Source organism: Lutjanus erythropterus, chromosome 3 (genome assembly GCF_056507025.1).
Source record: "Lutjanus erythropterus isolate fLutEry1 chromosome 3, fLutEry1.hap2, whole genome shotgun sequence".
NCBI lineage: Eukaryota > Metazoa > Chordata > Actinopteri > Lutjaniformes > Lutjanidae > Lutjanus > Lutjanus erythropterus.
In genome coordinates this window covers 3,781,408-3,798,805 of record NC_139319.1, presented here as the reverse complement: position 1 = coordinate 3,798,805, position 17,398 = coordinate 3,781,408, and the positions used below count along the sequence as shown (strand labels likewise).

Genomic DNA, 17,398 nt, shown 5'->3' with positions numbered 1-17,398 from the left:
ACATTACAGCTTTTGTCCAGAGGGATCTCCAAAATTAACGCAACATGAATATTCCTTGTTGTAGCTATAACTAGGTCAGGGGTTTGCAACCTTTACAATCATAAGTGCTATCTTTGGCCAAAAAAAGAAAAAAAATTGAAGCCACAACTATTAAATTCACTCTTTTCCCTGAATTTTTATTATTAATATTTATTATTATTTGACATCCACAGCTGGTTTATGAAGATTCAAGAAGAAAATTTAGATGAAAAGGCACTAAGCAATAGACATATGGCTATGACACACATTTTAGTTGATGAAATATTAAAACTGTTTTTGTTTTTTGGTTTTTGGTTTTTTTTAAAGAAAGGTTTAGAAGAAAATAGACACAACTCAAATTTCAAGACAACATACAGCAATAGAATTGAGTTTTTGTACTTAATTCAACTTTTATGTTTTGAAATAAACTTGAAAAGGTTATTTCAGACCAATAATTTTTCATTAAGACAAGTTACTTTTCTTCTATGGATAAACTTGAATCTTTGAGTTTTAGGAACTCAAAAAAATTGCATTAGAAGATTTGGGCACAGTGAGCTGTGAACATGAGTTGTCTTTATTTTGATGCCTGAAAATTAGATGGTTTTAATTGAAAATATTAAAATTTTAACCATCAGTCACTTTCACTTGGGTCAATTGAATTTTTTAATTCCATTTTTCAGGGTGGCAAAAACTCATTGATCATCTCAACAAAAGATTAGTAGCTGGTAAAACTTTTTCAAAACTTAAGAACATTGTTTTCTCACATGACAACTTAAGTTATTCAAAAAATAAGGTGTTGTTATCAGTTCCACAAAAGACACATTTCCTCTCTTAACGTAAACAAACTGAAGCTCAAGGAGGTGAATGTATTCAATATTTCACAAAAAAGAGAAGAAGATAAGAGATAAGATCAAACCTGAATAATGTGTTGGGAGGAAGTAATCTGCTTAGTTTCATTTTCTCACCATGGAAGAACAAACTGACTGGACTTTCATTGTCCCACCAAAGAGCACTCAGACACAGTAGACCAAGAAGAATAATTTGTATATGTGTCCCATCATGCACATCCTCTCCAAAATTTAATGGGTTCTTCGTTGGCCCATGCTACATGAACCAGGCCAGTTGTTTTTCTCATAAACCAGACAACCAGACGAACAAATGGCACTGAAAACATAATCTCTTTGGCGGAGGTAATAATTGAAAACCCCTGAAAATAAGTCAACTGAGTTTCACACTGGACTCAAACACCAGTCTCCCAGGGCCAAGACCTGTGTTTAACCCATTTGTCCACCACCCTTTCATCTTTATGTAGACTTTGTTGCTCTTTACAGCTAAAGTAGGGGCCCAGGTGTAAATAGCTGAATAGCTGTTGGGTGATTATTCTCACCTGTGTGCAAACAGACACTCAATTAATGCATCAGTAATAATAACTTAATGTTTCTGGAGAACTAGTGCTTTTGCTTTTGAAACTGATAATACTTTTATTTTTTAATGGAGCCTTTTACACAGTGGTGTTGCTTTTACTTTTTTGGGTGACTCAACTTTCCCTTTCTAATTGACATCATGTTTTTCTCATTAAACACTACATGACCATGTGATAGACATTGTTATATCAGCACTGACAAAAATTGTTTTATCTTTCAGGTGTCAATGGTGATTCTTGCAACAAAGTGATTTACAGTGACAGAAGCATCTGTGCTCACAGGGGCTCAACAGTGATCATCAAATCCATGCACAACATATATCATGATGATGATGATGCTCTGTTTGTCTGGTTCACCCCTGGACTCAGCTCTCAGTGGCACCATAAGAGTTCCTCGCAGTCCTCCAGCTCTGCGGGTCGTATCAAGGCCTATGAATGGCAGAAAGGAAACTCCAGACTGAGAATCAATGACCTGAGAGAGAGCGATTCAGCTCATTATCGCTTCAAATTCAAGACACGATGGTTTGAGTGGATGAGTATTTTACCTGGTACAAGACTGACTGTAACAGGTACATATGAACACAAGCTGATGTAAATACACCAACACAGTAAATTTAAAACAACTGTTTACATGTACATGGGAGACCTGTTGAACAGGCCCACAAAATGTACAGTTCTAGACAACTGTACATTATGTATGGCTTTGTGCTTGTGACTGAGTATTTGGTGACTACTGACATGACTGTCTTGTTCTCATATCCAGATCTCATGGTGAAAGTGACCAGAAGAACAGTTGGTGACACTTATGCAGAGGCACAACTAGAATGCCAGAGCCGTTGCAATCAGGCTATGTATGTCTGGTTTAACAATGGACGTGCAATACCTGACAAACATTTTGCTTATTACACTGGCTACTTTTATCAGGGAGACACCATCTCCTGTGCTTTGCTGTCCTATGAAAGTTACCGCTCTCCTTCAGTGTGTGAGTTTATTTAATTGAGTCACCAATAAAACATTATTTGGGGGTCATACCCTTGTGAAACACTGTAACCAATATTAATATTTTAATTACTCCCTTGAAGGGACACTTCATCGCCAAATCCTCTTACCAGTACAGCGCTATTTATATAGTTTTGCCAAATTTGGGAGATATTGGCTGTATAGATGCCTTCTCTCCAGTATAATTGAACTAGATGACACTCAGCTTTTGGTGCTCAAAGCACGCGAAAAACTCAGCAGCAATGTCTCTTTCCAGAAATCATGACCTGGTTACTCAAGATAGTCCACAGGCTTTGTTGTGAGCAGTTTTGTGTTGGAACCAGACAAGAAGTAATTCCAGTAGATTCTACTGCAGGAAGAAAGTAGTTCCAGTAGATTCTGAAGTAGATAGAAAATAGTTCCAACATGAAACAGCTCACAACAAGGCCTGTGGACTATCTTGCATTAAACAGGTCATGATTTCTGGAAAGAGACATTGCTATTGAGCTTTTTTTTAAAATTTTTGGTGCTTTGGGCACCAAAAGCTGAGCACAGTTTAGTCCCATTATATTTGAGACATGGCAGACATCTCTACAGCTGATATCTACAAATCTCTGCAACTCACAACAAAACTATCTAGATGCATAGATTGCACTAAAAGCACAAACAGCCCTTTTCCCATTTTACACATCTTTATCTCAAGGTTAATATGTGCCATATTGCATCTTATCCCTTCCAGATCCTCCAAGGTATCCCTCAGTGTCAGTGAGTCCCTCTCGTGAAATCATGGAGGGCACTTCAGTGACTCTGACCTGCAGGAGTGATGCTAACCCAGCAGCTGCTTATACCTGGTACAAGAGTAATGTAAACCAGTACTCTACATTTCTCAGTAATGGACAACAGCTGGTGTTGTGGTACATCCAGCCCTCTGGCTCTGGAGACTATTACTGTATGGCTGAGAATGCGCTGGGAAGGCGAAAATCTGAGACTATAACTCTGAATGTGAAATGTAAGTGAAATAGCTTAAATTAACTAGTGTCAAAGTTGAGATGAAATGCAAATTGTCTTTTCAACCCTTTTAGATCACATCCCTTCTCATATTGTGATGCCATTTAATAATAAATGCCCAAATCGGTTTCTTTGTATTTCGTTACTTTGAGTTTAACTATCCATTTCAACTATACAGAGGTGGATTTTTATATAACTCACTGCTTATTAATATTGTGGCTTTAAGGTTTGCATAATCAAGTGCATGTCCACTTTGAGTGACAGGTGAGTACCAACACAGATGGGTAGCTGCTACGTATCTGCTTCATTTGACCACCTCAGCTCCACCCACGCTCCACCTCGTAGCCCATTTTTGATTGGTCCGGGAGCCAAGACTTTAAGCTTCACAACGCTCTTCAGAAAGACATAGGGTTGACATAGGGCCAATGACCAAGCTGCTGTATTTGACAGGTTGGGAGTGAGGTTTGAAAGTAACAGACATAAAATTCTCTGTATAGGTAATTCAGCGATTTTCTTCCAAAAACATTCTACATTTTAGAAAACAGTTGCTGAAAATGTGAAAAGACAGAACTTCATCACATCCTTCACGCAATATAAGATCCCACTCTGGAACTACAGCGCCCCCACCTCCCACCCTCTCCAACCATCAGTCTTTTAGCAACACTACCTCTTTCGAGATATGTGTTCTTAAATATATCCTGAGAATCAGGTCCGGACATTGACATTCTTTCACCATCCTGAGAAAAAAAATCACTGTCCGACAGGCGAGACACTTCATGGTGTGCAGCTTTTCTGTATTCTGATGTTTTGAGCTAAAAAAATATTGGACTCAATTCGGCTGTCTGTGGCTTCACAGGTGATCAGCTTCACACTATGACGCATCATCGACAACCACTCATGCACTCCAGACACTGTCCTGCTATATTAACACATGTGGCTCACCTGGATTTAAGACAAGGGAGCTGGCAGGGCTAAGCTGAGGCCAAGAAAATGCAGACATTTGTGTTCATACATGCAGCTCCTCCAGGTAGTTTCTAGATACTTACAGAGTTCAGCCCAGAAGTTAATGCTCACTTCAGTTCCAACAACCCAGTGCAGAAGAAAAAAAATACCATCCTGTTGCAGACTGAGGAGAACAAGTTGATTCTAGATTAATTTTATGGGTCTGATTCTGGCGGCCAATAAAGCTGCTAGACAAAGCATGCATCTTTTAGGTCATAGAGGTATTTGACACGTGAGATGGTGGAGTGAAATGCTCCCAGCTGCACATTCTCATTGTAATTTATGTTTACACTGTTCCTGCAGATGCTCCAAGGACCTCCTCTAATATTCTTGTTCATATCATCTCTAGATGCTCCAAAGCGTTCTTCTGCATCAGTGAGTCCCTCTGGTGAGATAGTGGAGGGCAGATCAGTGACTCTGACCTGCAGCAGTGATGCTAACCCAGCAGCTACTTACACCTGGTACAAAAGGGACCAACAACTGCTTCGGGGGTCTAGAAATTATGATTTCACCTCCATCAGCATTGAGAACACTGGAACCTACTACTGCAAGTCTGAAAACCAATATGGACAAGTCATGTCTTCGTCCATGTTCATAGATGTAAAACGTAAGTATGAAACTGAAAATCCAACAGTTTGACTGATTTATTTTTGTGCCACTAGCCCCTCTTATCTTAATCTGTGCAGACTTCCAAATCAAAGTGTTTGACAAAATGTTTTAATGAGCATATTACTAGTTCACAATGTCAATACTAGCATGCAACATGTTTAGCAGATTTTTACCATTGTAAGTTGATATTATACATTCTACATCCGCAAGTATGCAAGGGTCTAAGAGAATCTTGTAGGGTCTGCATGATGCATGTCATCATAACAGGATGTACGTGTACCTCCAGTGTGTGATTTGTAAAAAATTAAGCTGGATGCCATCGGCTGTAAAAGAAAAAGAAGAAGAACAGACATTGTCTTTGTAAATGGTTTGATTGGTGTAAGAAATGGGAGAATTGTCTTAACTACTTCAGTCTTGAAAAATTAAATTTATAGATGAATGATTTTCATACAATATGGGAGTTTGATCCACTCTTGACTCCACTCAGGAGGATCCATAACTGTTTTTCTTTTTAAAATAACTAGCGTGACTTATCAATTTCCTGGTGGATATGAGAAATGCATTTAATTTATTCAGTCTGACCAGAGGCACCCAGCATACCTACAATGTATTTTGACATGTAGACTTGTCCACAGCTTGCCCACATGTGCATGTGCATGTATGAAACATGACCTCTAAGTTGACTCCAGAAATAGTAAAACAGTGTCCATGGTGTCCGCAGCTGTCAGTGTACATGTCAATTTGGGAGTATTTAGGCCTTTAGTGTTGAGTGTTACCAGTTCCTATTTAGCACGAAACACAGAGTACAGGTGAAGTTGATGGGAATGTCATTAGTTTTCAGGAACTGTCCATTAGCCAAAGTATTGAATAAATTGACTTACTTGATAATATTATTAGATGAAAAGTCAGTAGTGGTCAAGGTAGTTTACACAAAACGAAAAGTGTCAAGTTTTATTGTGATACTCAGGAAAAAGTCAGGGGATCAACAAAGTTATTCATCATTTGTATGCAGTTTCATGGCAGTCCATCCAATATTTATTGATATATTTCAACTGAAAACAAAGTTGTGGAAAAAGCCATCATCTGACTTTACTATTCTTAAAGCTCTGACACAAGCATGACTAAATAGCCTGAATAGCTTAATGTGACATTTCTGAGGTTTTCTCAAACTGTGATGTTTTGGACATTTCAGGAATGACTTTGTTATGTAAGTTTAATTTACCTACATGTCCCAGAACAATCTGCAAAGAAGCACCAAGAACCATTATTTTAGCTTCACAGTGTTGAAGAGTCCATCAGTGACAGCTTCTCAATCAAATTAAAACGTACTCACACCCAGTGCACCAAATGCAACATTATTCTGAACAACAGGGACACTGTTTCTCAAAAGACACAATGCTGCAGTCACAGCATGTGGCTGTTGTAAGTCAAGTAACAGTTTTCATAGAAATTATTTTTTTGAGAAAGTAGTTCCAGTAAACCCTGTAAACCAGGTGTATTTTTCTTTATCGGGGGATGGTGATATTAATGGCATGGATTTCTGTATTTATTGTCCTCCAGACCCTCCAAAGCATCCCTCTGTATCAGTGAGTCCCTCTGGTGAGATAATGGAGGGCAGTTCAGTGACTCTGACCTGTAGCAGTGATGCTATCCCATCACCTATGTACACCTGGTACAACGAGAACCAAACACTGCTTCAAGGATCAGAAGGCATTTATAAATTCACCTCCATCAGCTCTGAGGACAGAGGGCTCTACAACTGCAAGTCTGAGAATAAATATGGACGAAGCTACTCCTTATCTGTCTTCATAGATGTCCAGTGTAAGTACAAAACATTTACATGTGTTTAGTGCATTTATTAATAACTAGTTGTGATCATGGTGCCTTAATGAAGATGCAAAAATATAAAATGCGTATAACTGTATATGAATTCCTGACATAATTGACATCCAGACACAACAGGCACATTACATTGTACATTCAAACATTGAGTCAAATTCCTCTCTATCTATGTCATCCCCAAGATGCTCCCAAACCTCCCTCTGTGTCAGTGAGTCCCTCTGGTGAAATAATGGAGGGCAGTTCAGTGAATCTGACCTGTAGCAGTGATGCTAACCCAGCAGCTAATTACACCTGGTACAAGGAGAACCAAACACTGCTTCAAGGACCAGAAGGCATTTCTAATTTCACCTCCATCAGCCTTGAGGACACAGGGACCTACTACTGCAAGTCTGAGAATCAATATGGAGAGATCAACTCTTCATCTGTCTTCATAGACGTCCAGTGTAAGTACAAAACATTTATATGTGGTCAGTATATTTATTAATAAGTGGTAGGTAAGTCTTGAAATTAAAAAAAAAATAAAAATCACTAATCAGGGCAGTTGAGGTCAGTTAGTCAGTATATTGAAGAAGTTGCAGTTCTTGGATCTTTGCAAAAATGGAAATATTAAACATCACTTAATTTCTTAAATCTTTATTGATACTGTACTTCCTTGTCAAACTGGTCTCGTAACATTTAATGACTTATTAAAGACAAGTTCAAATGGTACCACTTAACTTGAGGTAATTGGAATTATTGACAACACGCTATTGAAGTAATTTACAGTGTAATAATACTTAATAACATCATTATGACAAGTTCAAAATGTAACACTTTACTTGAAGTCAAACAAATCCTTTATAATTCACTAAACAGAAGCCCTGTGTTGTTGAAAATAACACAGTATAATATAGAAAAATGTCTCTCTATCCACACTGTCCTCCAGATTGTCCAAAGCATTCCAGTGCCTCAGAAATGGTCAATTCTTAATTCATCTCTTTCATTAGCTAATCTTTAAGTCATCATTACCAACTCTATAAAAAATGATTAGGGCTTTATCAATAATAGTTTACTAGCATTTAGTTCTTCATTTGTTCATCATTTGTTCCCTGGTAATGACTCAAATTTTGTGTAACTTATTCTGATGTGTCACTAAAATATATAATAAACAAACAAATATACTTATTATACTTAAACAGACAAACTACATTGTGTATTCTAACATTAATTAAAATGTTTCTCTATCAATCTATCCTCAAGATCCTCCAAAGCCTCCCTCTGTGTCAGTGACTCCTTCTGGTGAAATAGTGGAGGGCAGTTCAGTGAATCTGACCTGTAGCAGTGATGCTAACCCAGCAGCTAATTACACCTGGTACAAGGAGAACCAAACACTGCTTCAAGGACCAGACGGCATTTATAATTTCACCTCCATCAGCTCTGAGGACAGAGGGATCTACTATTGCAAGTCTGAGAATCAACATGGAGAGATCAACTCTTCAGCTCTCTTTATTGATGTCCAGTGTAAGTATTAAACTGGAAACAAATAGCTTAAATTGAACATGTTTATTCTTGGGATATCTGCCACCAAGTATCCCCCATGATTTAATCTATGCTGACTCATTTTTTTTTTTTTTTTACAATGATCACAATCTTAGTGTAGGTTGTAAGCATGCCAACATTTGCTTATTAGTACTAAACATTGAATTGAATGTCTCTCTACACATACTGTCCACCAGATGCTCCAAAACATCAGTCTGTGTCAGTGAGTCCCTCTGGTGAGATAGTGGAGGGCAGTTCAGTGAATCTGACCTGTAGCAGTGATGCTAACCCAGCAGCTAATTACACCTGGTACAAGGAGAACCAAACACTGCTTCAAGGACCAGAAGATGTTTATAATTTCACCTCCATCAGTTCTGAGCACACAGGGATCTACTACTGCAAGTCTGAGAATCAATATGGAGAAATCAACTCTTCATCTGTCTTCATAGACGTCCAGTGTAAGTAACATTGTGATCATTTAGCAGAGACTTTTATTCAGACTCATTGAAGGTAGGGCATGGAGTTACTGGTTTGTGTAAATTCAAAGGATATCCTAAAATGTTATAAAATATGTAATTTTTCTCTTAATAATAAATCACACACAAATTAAGGTACTTGAAAGTCTGCAGTATGAGGTTGAATATGGACCAACTTCAATTCTAAATTACTATATAATGTAACAATGTAAGAAAAGGATTCTTTAAATCTCAAGTTGTATGTATATAGTAGTGTGTTCTTTATATTATGACAGTTTTCATAAATTCAGATTAAAAATAGCAATGTATCTCATTATATAGAACTATAACTCCTATATTGTAAAATGAATCTCACACATATCAGTGGTGATCACTTGTTTTTTTTATTGCAATATTCACCATGTCATCCGTGCTAGTTATGAAACATGTCTTCCTGTACATACTGTCCACCAGATGCTCCAAAGACCTCCTCTGTGTCAGTGAGTCCCTCTGGTGAGATAGTGGAGGGCAGTTCAGTGACTCTGAGCTGCAATAGTGATGCTAACCCAGCAGCTTATTACACCTGGTACAAGGAGAACGAAACGCTGCTTCAGGGACCAGAAGGCATTTATAATTTCACCTCCATCAGCTCCAAGGACAGAGGGATCTACTACTGCAAGTCTGAGAATCAACATGGATCAATCGACTCTTCATTTCTCTTCATAGATGTCCAGTGTAAGTATTAAACTGGAAACCAACAGTCTGAACGGAACACCTATTTGTGGGATATCTGCCACCACCAGCCCCTTTTGTTTGGTAGATAAATCCATCATCACAATCTTAGTGTCGGCTGTTAGCATGCTAACATTTGCTAATTAGCACTAAACCCTGAATCAAATGTCTCCTTATACAAACTGTCCACTAGATGCTCCCTGGCTTACCTCTGTGTCAGTGAGTCCCTCTGCTAAGATAATGGAGGGCAGTTCAGTGACTTTCACCTGTAGCAGTGATGCTAACCCAGCAGCTAATTACACCTGGTACAAGGAGAACCAAACACTGATTGAAGGACCAGAGGGTGTTTATAATTTCATCTCCATCAGCCTTGAGGACAGAGGGATCTACTACTGCAAGTCTGAGAATCAATATGGAGTGATCAACTCTTCATCTGTCTCCATAGATGTCCAATGTAAGTAAAAACATTAGCAAAGCCCAGGTCAGCAATTCCAGACAGTTACATTGTGATCATTTGGCAGACCCCTTTTTTTCAAAATAGTTGAAAGTGGGTTATGGAGTTATTAGTTTGTATATTTCAGGTTAAAGGATATCCTAAAATTTGATAGAATATATAATTCTTGTCTTAAAAACACATGTATAAAAACAACTTGAAAGCTCTGCTGTATAAAGCTGAACATGGACCAGCTTCAGTTCTAAATTGCTACATGATGTATGGCTGTAAGAAAATATTGATACAATATTATGTTTTGTGATACCATATCGCTTTTCAAAAACACTGTATCATGATACCTGCAAAGATTTGTGTCTGTGGTTCAGTTCGTGTTGCATTTTGCTTTAAACAAACCATGTGTTCCTATAAATACTGTCCACCAGATGCTCCAAAGCTTCCCTCTGTGTCAGTGAGTCCCTCTGGTGAGATAGTGGAGGGCAGTTCAGTGACTCTGACCTGTAGCAGTGATGCTAACCCAGCAGCTAATTACACCTGGTACAAGGAGAACCAAATGCTGCTTCAGGGACCAGAAGGCAATTATCATTTCACCTCCATCAGCTCTGAGGACAGAGGGCTCTACTACTGCAAGTCTGAGAATCAGTATGGAGAGATCAGCTCTTCATCTGTCTACATAGATATCCAGTGTAAGTACAAAACATTTATATGTGGTTAGCACGTTTAAAAAGATGGTTGCAATTCATGGGTCTTTGCAGAAATAGAAGAATATTAAGATATATAAATACTTATTTCACCATACAGACACATTCAGACACATTATATATTCTAACTTTGAATCAAATGTCTCAATACATACCATCCCCAAGACGCTCCAAAGCTTCCCTCTGTGTCAGTGAGTCCCTCTGGTGAGATAGTAGAGGGCAGCTCAGTGAATCTGACCTGTAGCAGTGATGCTAACCCAGCAGCTAATTACACCTGGTACAAGGAGAACCAAATGCTGCTTCAGGGACCAGAAGGCAATTATCATTTCACCTCCATCAGCTCTGAGGACAGAGGGCTCTACTACTGCAAGTCTGAGAATCAGTATGGAGAGATCAGCTCTTCATCTGTCTACATAGATATCCAGTGTAAGTACAAAACATTTATATGTGGTTAGCACGTTTAAAAAGATGGTTGCAATTCATGGGTCTTTGCAGAAATAGAAGAATATTAAGATATATAAATACTTATTTCACCATACAGACACATTCAGACACATTATATATTCTAACTTTGAATCAAATGTCTCAATACATACCATCCCCAAGACGCTCCAAAGCTTTTCTCTGTGTCAGTGAGTCCCTCTGGTGAGATAGTAGAGGGCAGCTCAGTGAATCTGACCTGTAGCAGTGATGCTAACCCAGCAGCTAATTACACCTGGTACAAGGAGAATGAAGACTCACCAAAAGCATCAGGACAGAACTTCACCATCACTGACTTCAGAGCTGAACACAGTGGGAATTATTACTGTGAAGCCCAGAACAGAAGAGGATGTCTTAACTCCACCTTACACCTGGTTGTGACAGGTAAATTATACCCATTCATTTACATTTTTAGAGTACGTCATGAGTCCGGAGGTCGGCCATGTTGCTGGTATTGAGCATAGACAATACATCTGAACTTAGCACTGTTCCTGATTATTTGCTGCTTTCAAATAGGGTTGTGTTTTCTGTGTTCTCAAGATGTGCTCATTTGAACACCTCTCTCTTGTAGTATTCATGATCTTATAAGCAGAAATTGTCTGAGAGCTCTAAGTTCACAAGTGGTGTACATGAATTTTGACAAATTCTCGAGTGACATTAAGTCAGCATTGCTTTATGGCTCCTTACAGTCCCTCCAGGAAGTCGCAATCCCAACAATTAACACAAATTCAAACAATCCCCTCTTTGTGGGATACCACCAGAGCACTTCTTTAGTTACAAATTATTATTATTGTTATTGTCAGAATTTTTATAAACCTGAGCCTTTTTGGTAAGGTTACTTAGGACATTCAGAACAGTGCTTTTTTTGGCCTGCAACTAGTTGCCTTTAATTTTTAATGAATTATACAAAATTAATTGTTTTTGCAGTTTTTGCTTCAAAAGCACCTAAATATTGCAACATGCATCAAAATGTTTTAGAAAATCTGCAGTGAAATCAAGCATTTTATGCTGCAGCGATGCCAAAATTTTTTTTTTGAATTTTGGTCAGCCAAATATTAGCTTGTAAGAAAAATAAACTAGTTTTTACGTACCTGGGGAAAGGAAAAGTTCAAAATAAGATCTTGTTGTTGTCTAGCCTGTGTCTCTTAGACAAAAATGAACTCAATTTAAGACCAATACGAGACTTTAACTATTTTCTCATGCTTCTTAAATTCAACTCATCTCAGCCTGAGATTAATTTGACCCAACTGAAGATCTTAAAATATTCTCTCTTTTTTTTTGGTCTGCATTTATCTTAAATTTGTCTTAAATAATCAGCTCTTGAGAGAACAGTGAGATCTAAAAGAAAACTCTAGTTGTCTTACATGAGATCTTAAATTTGTTAAATTAAAGTCTTGTTGCTCCATACAGTAGTAAATGAGAAGACACCAATGAGACTCTGAGACACCAATGAGCTCAGCAAAAGATATTCTGCTTTTCTTTTGCTCCTTTTTTTCTCCTAAAGGGGTGTAACAGGATGAACCGATGAGACTTCAGTGTGTTCAAAATAAGAATTTCACTTATCTTTCATAGCACGAAGTACATACGATTGTGAGAAACAAAAGTTTCTTCTGGGTAGGCACTGTGTGGACATCCACGTATCTGCCCCTTTGTTGTGACTGCACAGACTCGTCCGTGGACCTTTCGATGCGGCCACTGCATAGACTGCAAACTTCCTCCACACATTTCCTCCACAAGAAAGAAGAATAAACAGAACTAATACATGTCTGTGGGGTTTGCAGCTGTCCCTGTGTGCATCTGTTCTGCAGTGTAATAGAGGCAGTAGTTTTAGTTTCCACACACTTTCCTCAACTTTTCCATGGTTTAGATGTCCTGAAGTCAGCATGAATTGGATATTCAACGTGTAATTCATTCTTTAATTTACACTGAGTAGCAAACCAATGTATTACACATTTTATCTCTTTCCACAGTATCTCCACTTTGGAGCTCGACTGGTATGATTAATATCATCAGATTGGCTCTGGTGGTCCTGATGTTGATTCCTCTGCTTCTACTGAATTCATGCATGAGGTAAACAATAATATTCTGTCATTTTTATTGTTTTATCTTTTTAAAAACTGCAGTCATAGTTTTGGTACCATTTAAAGGATAGTTCACCCAAAGATGAAAATTTAGTCATTATCTAGTCACCCTCATGCCAGCTGAAGGTCAAATTTAGTATTTTAGTCCACAAAACAGTCTCCTAAAGACCCGATACAGTGTTCACTTTTGCACACATACTGTCACACCACAGATAATCAGTTCAGATGGTGTGCATGTGCATGTGAATGTGGCTCCAAATAAGAATCCACAGTAAAGATTCAGGCTAAAGGCAACTTGCTCTGTTGGGGCTTTAGAAGACTTGGATTACACCAGATGAGCAGTATAAAGGCATTTTATGTGGTGTTTTTCTGGGCTGTTTTTTTTATGTTTAAAAACTAGTCACCATTCAGTCACATTGTTTGGGAGATTTTGCATTGCTGTTTTCCTGTGAAACTCCAGCAGTGTTTTGTGGACTAAAAAACTAAACCCAACCTTCAATCAGCATGAGGGTGAGTAGATAATGACTGAATTTTCATTTTTGGGTGTACTATCCCTTTAATAGAGTTTGCTCTTGTTGTATTCATTTCTTCAGAAGGAAGAAAACTGCACCAAGCTCCATCACCGAACCAAATGAAGAGAATATAGTGGTAAGACAGAGACACACTGCACTCTACTGAGGAATCATACCATAATTATGTTTATCATATGTTGGCTTCTTAAGTCACTGGTACACATCCATCCATGTATTAACCGCTTATTCCTCTGTTGTTGAGGTCATGAATGGAGTTCATGGATTTTCTTAGAAGTAACTAACAAATATTTGCTTTCACGATTTTTCCACCTCTGGAATGGAGGTGAAATACTCCATTACAACTAAAAATCCTGCTTTTAACCTTAGTTTAGTAAAAATATCTAATTTTTATCTGTGAAATGTATTTAAAGTATCAAAAATAAAAGTACTTATTGTACATAAAACTGATAACTTTGCGAGGCAGCTGAATCTGCAAGATCACGTGAGAATCCATCTTGTTAGGCTTTAAGGTATCGTTTGTGTCCGCCCCAAAGGTGGTGCAGCCAGTCAGTGTCCTCAGAAGGACCACTGGGCAGCTATGGGCATGTTTTTAGGTGTGATGACAGCAAGAGGCGTCCATGGAAGCAACTTGTCTCGAACAAACAATGGTGGCTCCTGAGGAAGGTAACACAGATACTGTGATAGCATCAGTTATATCAGAACTGGAGAGTATTTCTTCACTGAAAGAAGAGCAAAGAATGGCCCTGAAGAGATGTGACAGACAGATGGTTCGTCTAATCACCTGCCCAGTGCCTGCCTTTTTCCAAACAGTTTCTAAGGATGACTTCCCAGATGGTTCTGTGTAATAAACCATATGGCATGTCGGGTTATTAAAATTGTCCCTGTCAATGTTTTACTATCATATCTAATGTATTTGGATTAATATTACTGCTGCATTAATGTGTATGTTGCATTTTATCACTGTAGATGTTTAAGGCTGAGCTCATTGGAACTACTTTATCTAATGCTAGGTTTTTTAAACTACAGCAATACATCAAATTTTATAACATCATATTTTTGTAATGTGACTGTCCTGTGAGAACCACGTATCTCTAAAAAGTCTAAAAAAAACCTTTTTATGGTATCAGAAGAATTCAGCTTTTCCATCTTATTGAAGGCAGTTTTTAAATACGAAGTCAGAGAATTGTCTCAAGACTAGTAACTAGTAGCTAAAGCTGTCAGATAAATGTAGTGGAGTAGAAGTATAAAGTTGCATAAAATGGAAATACTCAAGTAAAATACATGAACCTTAAATTTGTACTTAAGACAGTACTTGAGTAAATGCCCACCACACATACAGTAAACTACAGATGTGCCAAAAAATAATTGCATGAGAGAATTTAGTTTTTAACCTAACTAACATTATTTCATCATTTTTCCCCATCAGTTAGAGTCTGTCCTGTATATGAGAGTGTCTCAGACATGAAGGCCTTCACTGCAGCAGAGACTGAAGACACAGAGGAGCAGGAAGACACTGTGTGAAGTCCAGTCATGTTGGAGGCTGTTGAATGGAAACAAGACCGAGAATGAATATGTCAGGCTGTAGAGGATGTGGGGGGAGTTTATAAATTTACCCTCAACTCCAAATGTTTTCATGTTCAGTATTTAGTAGCAGCAGCAGGTGGGAGTCTGCAGCAAGTAGCTTAAGATTTAGAAGCTTCAATTTCTGCAGTTACTTATGTGTTAAAGATTGCAGCTGGTATACAGAATGTTATTTTGATTTTATTAATCGCTTTTGAGACATACTGATTACACCTGTCTCAGCTGATGAAGTCAATAAAGTCTGTTCAAAATGGACATAACGAGCTGAGAGTATCACATTTTACACCATGTACAGACAGGCTCAGTAGTGTCATGATTTGCTAGATGTTACATTTTCAAAATATCGCAGGGGCTGAAATAAAATAAGCTTTTACAACAACTCTGTAGTTTTATTATCATTTCAATTCCCTCTGACTGCAGCAGAGTGTGACAGTGTGCAGAAAGATTTGGATTCCACCTTTAGACACTTTGCTTTTAGATTATTTGTGTACCATTGAGGAAGACAAATACAGTCCAATGTGTCCTGACTTATTTCTCACATTCTCACTGTCTATGACTCTAAAGATGAAACTTGTCACAGAGTAGAAACACTGGTTTCAGGTTAATGTTGGTACACATATGACCATCAGAATAAACTTGAAGTATCAAAAGTAAAGTTACTATTTTCTACTACGACTATTTTACTAAAGACTTCTCAGAATGGTTTGCTGGTTGATGATAATTACAAGTAAACCACAAAAGACTGATGCATTAAAAGAGAGTTGATACAGATTGCTCTGTCTTAATATTGTAGTTTTCTATCTGTTAATCTATTCAATACCAATTATAAGCATTTTATATATACCACTGCTTAGTTTTAGCTTGTGCTGCTGATCAGGTGGAGTAAACTTTTTCCATCAGAAACAGCTTAAAAAAGCTAGAAAAAAATAATTGTAAAAGTTGTGATTTTTTGGATTTAAGAGAAAAACATAACCTGCTAATTTTTTTTAAAGGTATGTTTTTGGGCTTTTTTGCTTTTATAGGATAGGACAGCTGAAGATCAGACAGGAAACAGGGTGAAGGGAGGGGGGATGACATGCAGCAGAGGACCACAGGCGAACCAGCGGCCGCTGCAGAGGACTAACAGCCTCCATACATGGGGCGGACGCTCCACCAACTGAGCTATACGGCTGCCCTAGTCTGCTAATTTTTAGTTTTACAATGATAACAAAATCACAATATAATGAATTAGGTATGAGACAGGAAAAGTAAGAGTTCGGCATAATAACTAAAAATGTTAATACAAATAAAAGATTCACCCAGAGAAGCTAATTGTTCATATTTTAATGTGAATTAGTATTTTATAGTAGATTTTTCCATTGTTCAACTTTGACCAGCTATAGTCTAACTGAAGACTGATTTTGCAGACAAATGTGAACCAGATGGAGTGTCACGGTGGTGCAGTGGTTAGCACTGCTGCTGCACAGCAAAAAGGTCCTGAGTTCAAATCCCTTTCTGTGCGGAGTTTACATGTTTACACGTTCAGTGTCAGCTGGGATAGGCTCAGCCCCCCCCCCATGACTCTTTGGGAATAAGTAGTTACAGAAAATGAATGAATGGCTTCCCCATGTGGTCAGAGTAGGTAGTGTAGTTCTGTAGGTCACTAGGGTCAGTGCACATCAGGGTTTACATGAACTTCTTGTTTACTCAGACAACTCTTATTGTGCTGTTTACTACAGAAGATTGTATTTCATGTAGTAAAACTATCATCTGAAATAAATATCCACTTTCTACTTAGACTTCTAACATTATAATAATATTTACAGCTCAGATATTTAAGAGATTTAAGAACCTTTTCTTCATTTCATCTTGAGGATGTACACTCCTCTTTTCATGTGTATTCATAACATAAAGAGGAAGGAAGGCAGGCTGACTTTTAACACCTCAATGTCTGTTAAACACAACTGAACCAACCAAAGAGAGACAAACTTTAAAGAACAGCTCCTC

The 17,398-nt window shown here is 38.0% G+C and overlaps 1 protein-coding gene across 1 annotated transcript; it reads left to right on the top strand.

Annotated features, from left to right (window-relative positions):
* The first annotated feature begins 2,219 nt into the window (after window positions 1–2,219).
* LOC146329460 (B-cell receptor CD22-like) lies at window positions 2,220–14,179 on the top strand. Its single transcript, XM_084712193.1, has 12 exons — window positions 2,220–2,423; window positions 3,159–3,428; window positions 4,779–5,036; window positions 6,599–6,859; window positions 7,063–7,323; window positions 8,120–8,380; window positions 9,328–9,588; window positions 10,462–10,722; window positions 10,903–11,163; window positions 11,344–11,601; window positions 13,188–13,287; window positions 13,892–14,179. The coding sequence occupies exons 1-12, from the start codon at window positions 2,291–2,293 to the stop codon at window positions 13,974–13,976; spliced, it is 2,670 nt and encodes an 889-aa protein (XP_084568319.1). The 5' UTR covers window positions 2,220–2,290; the 3' UTR covers window positions 13,977–14,179.
* The last annotated feature ends 3,219 nt before the right edge of the window (window positions 14,180–17,398 follow it).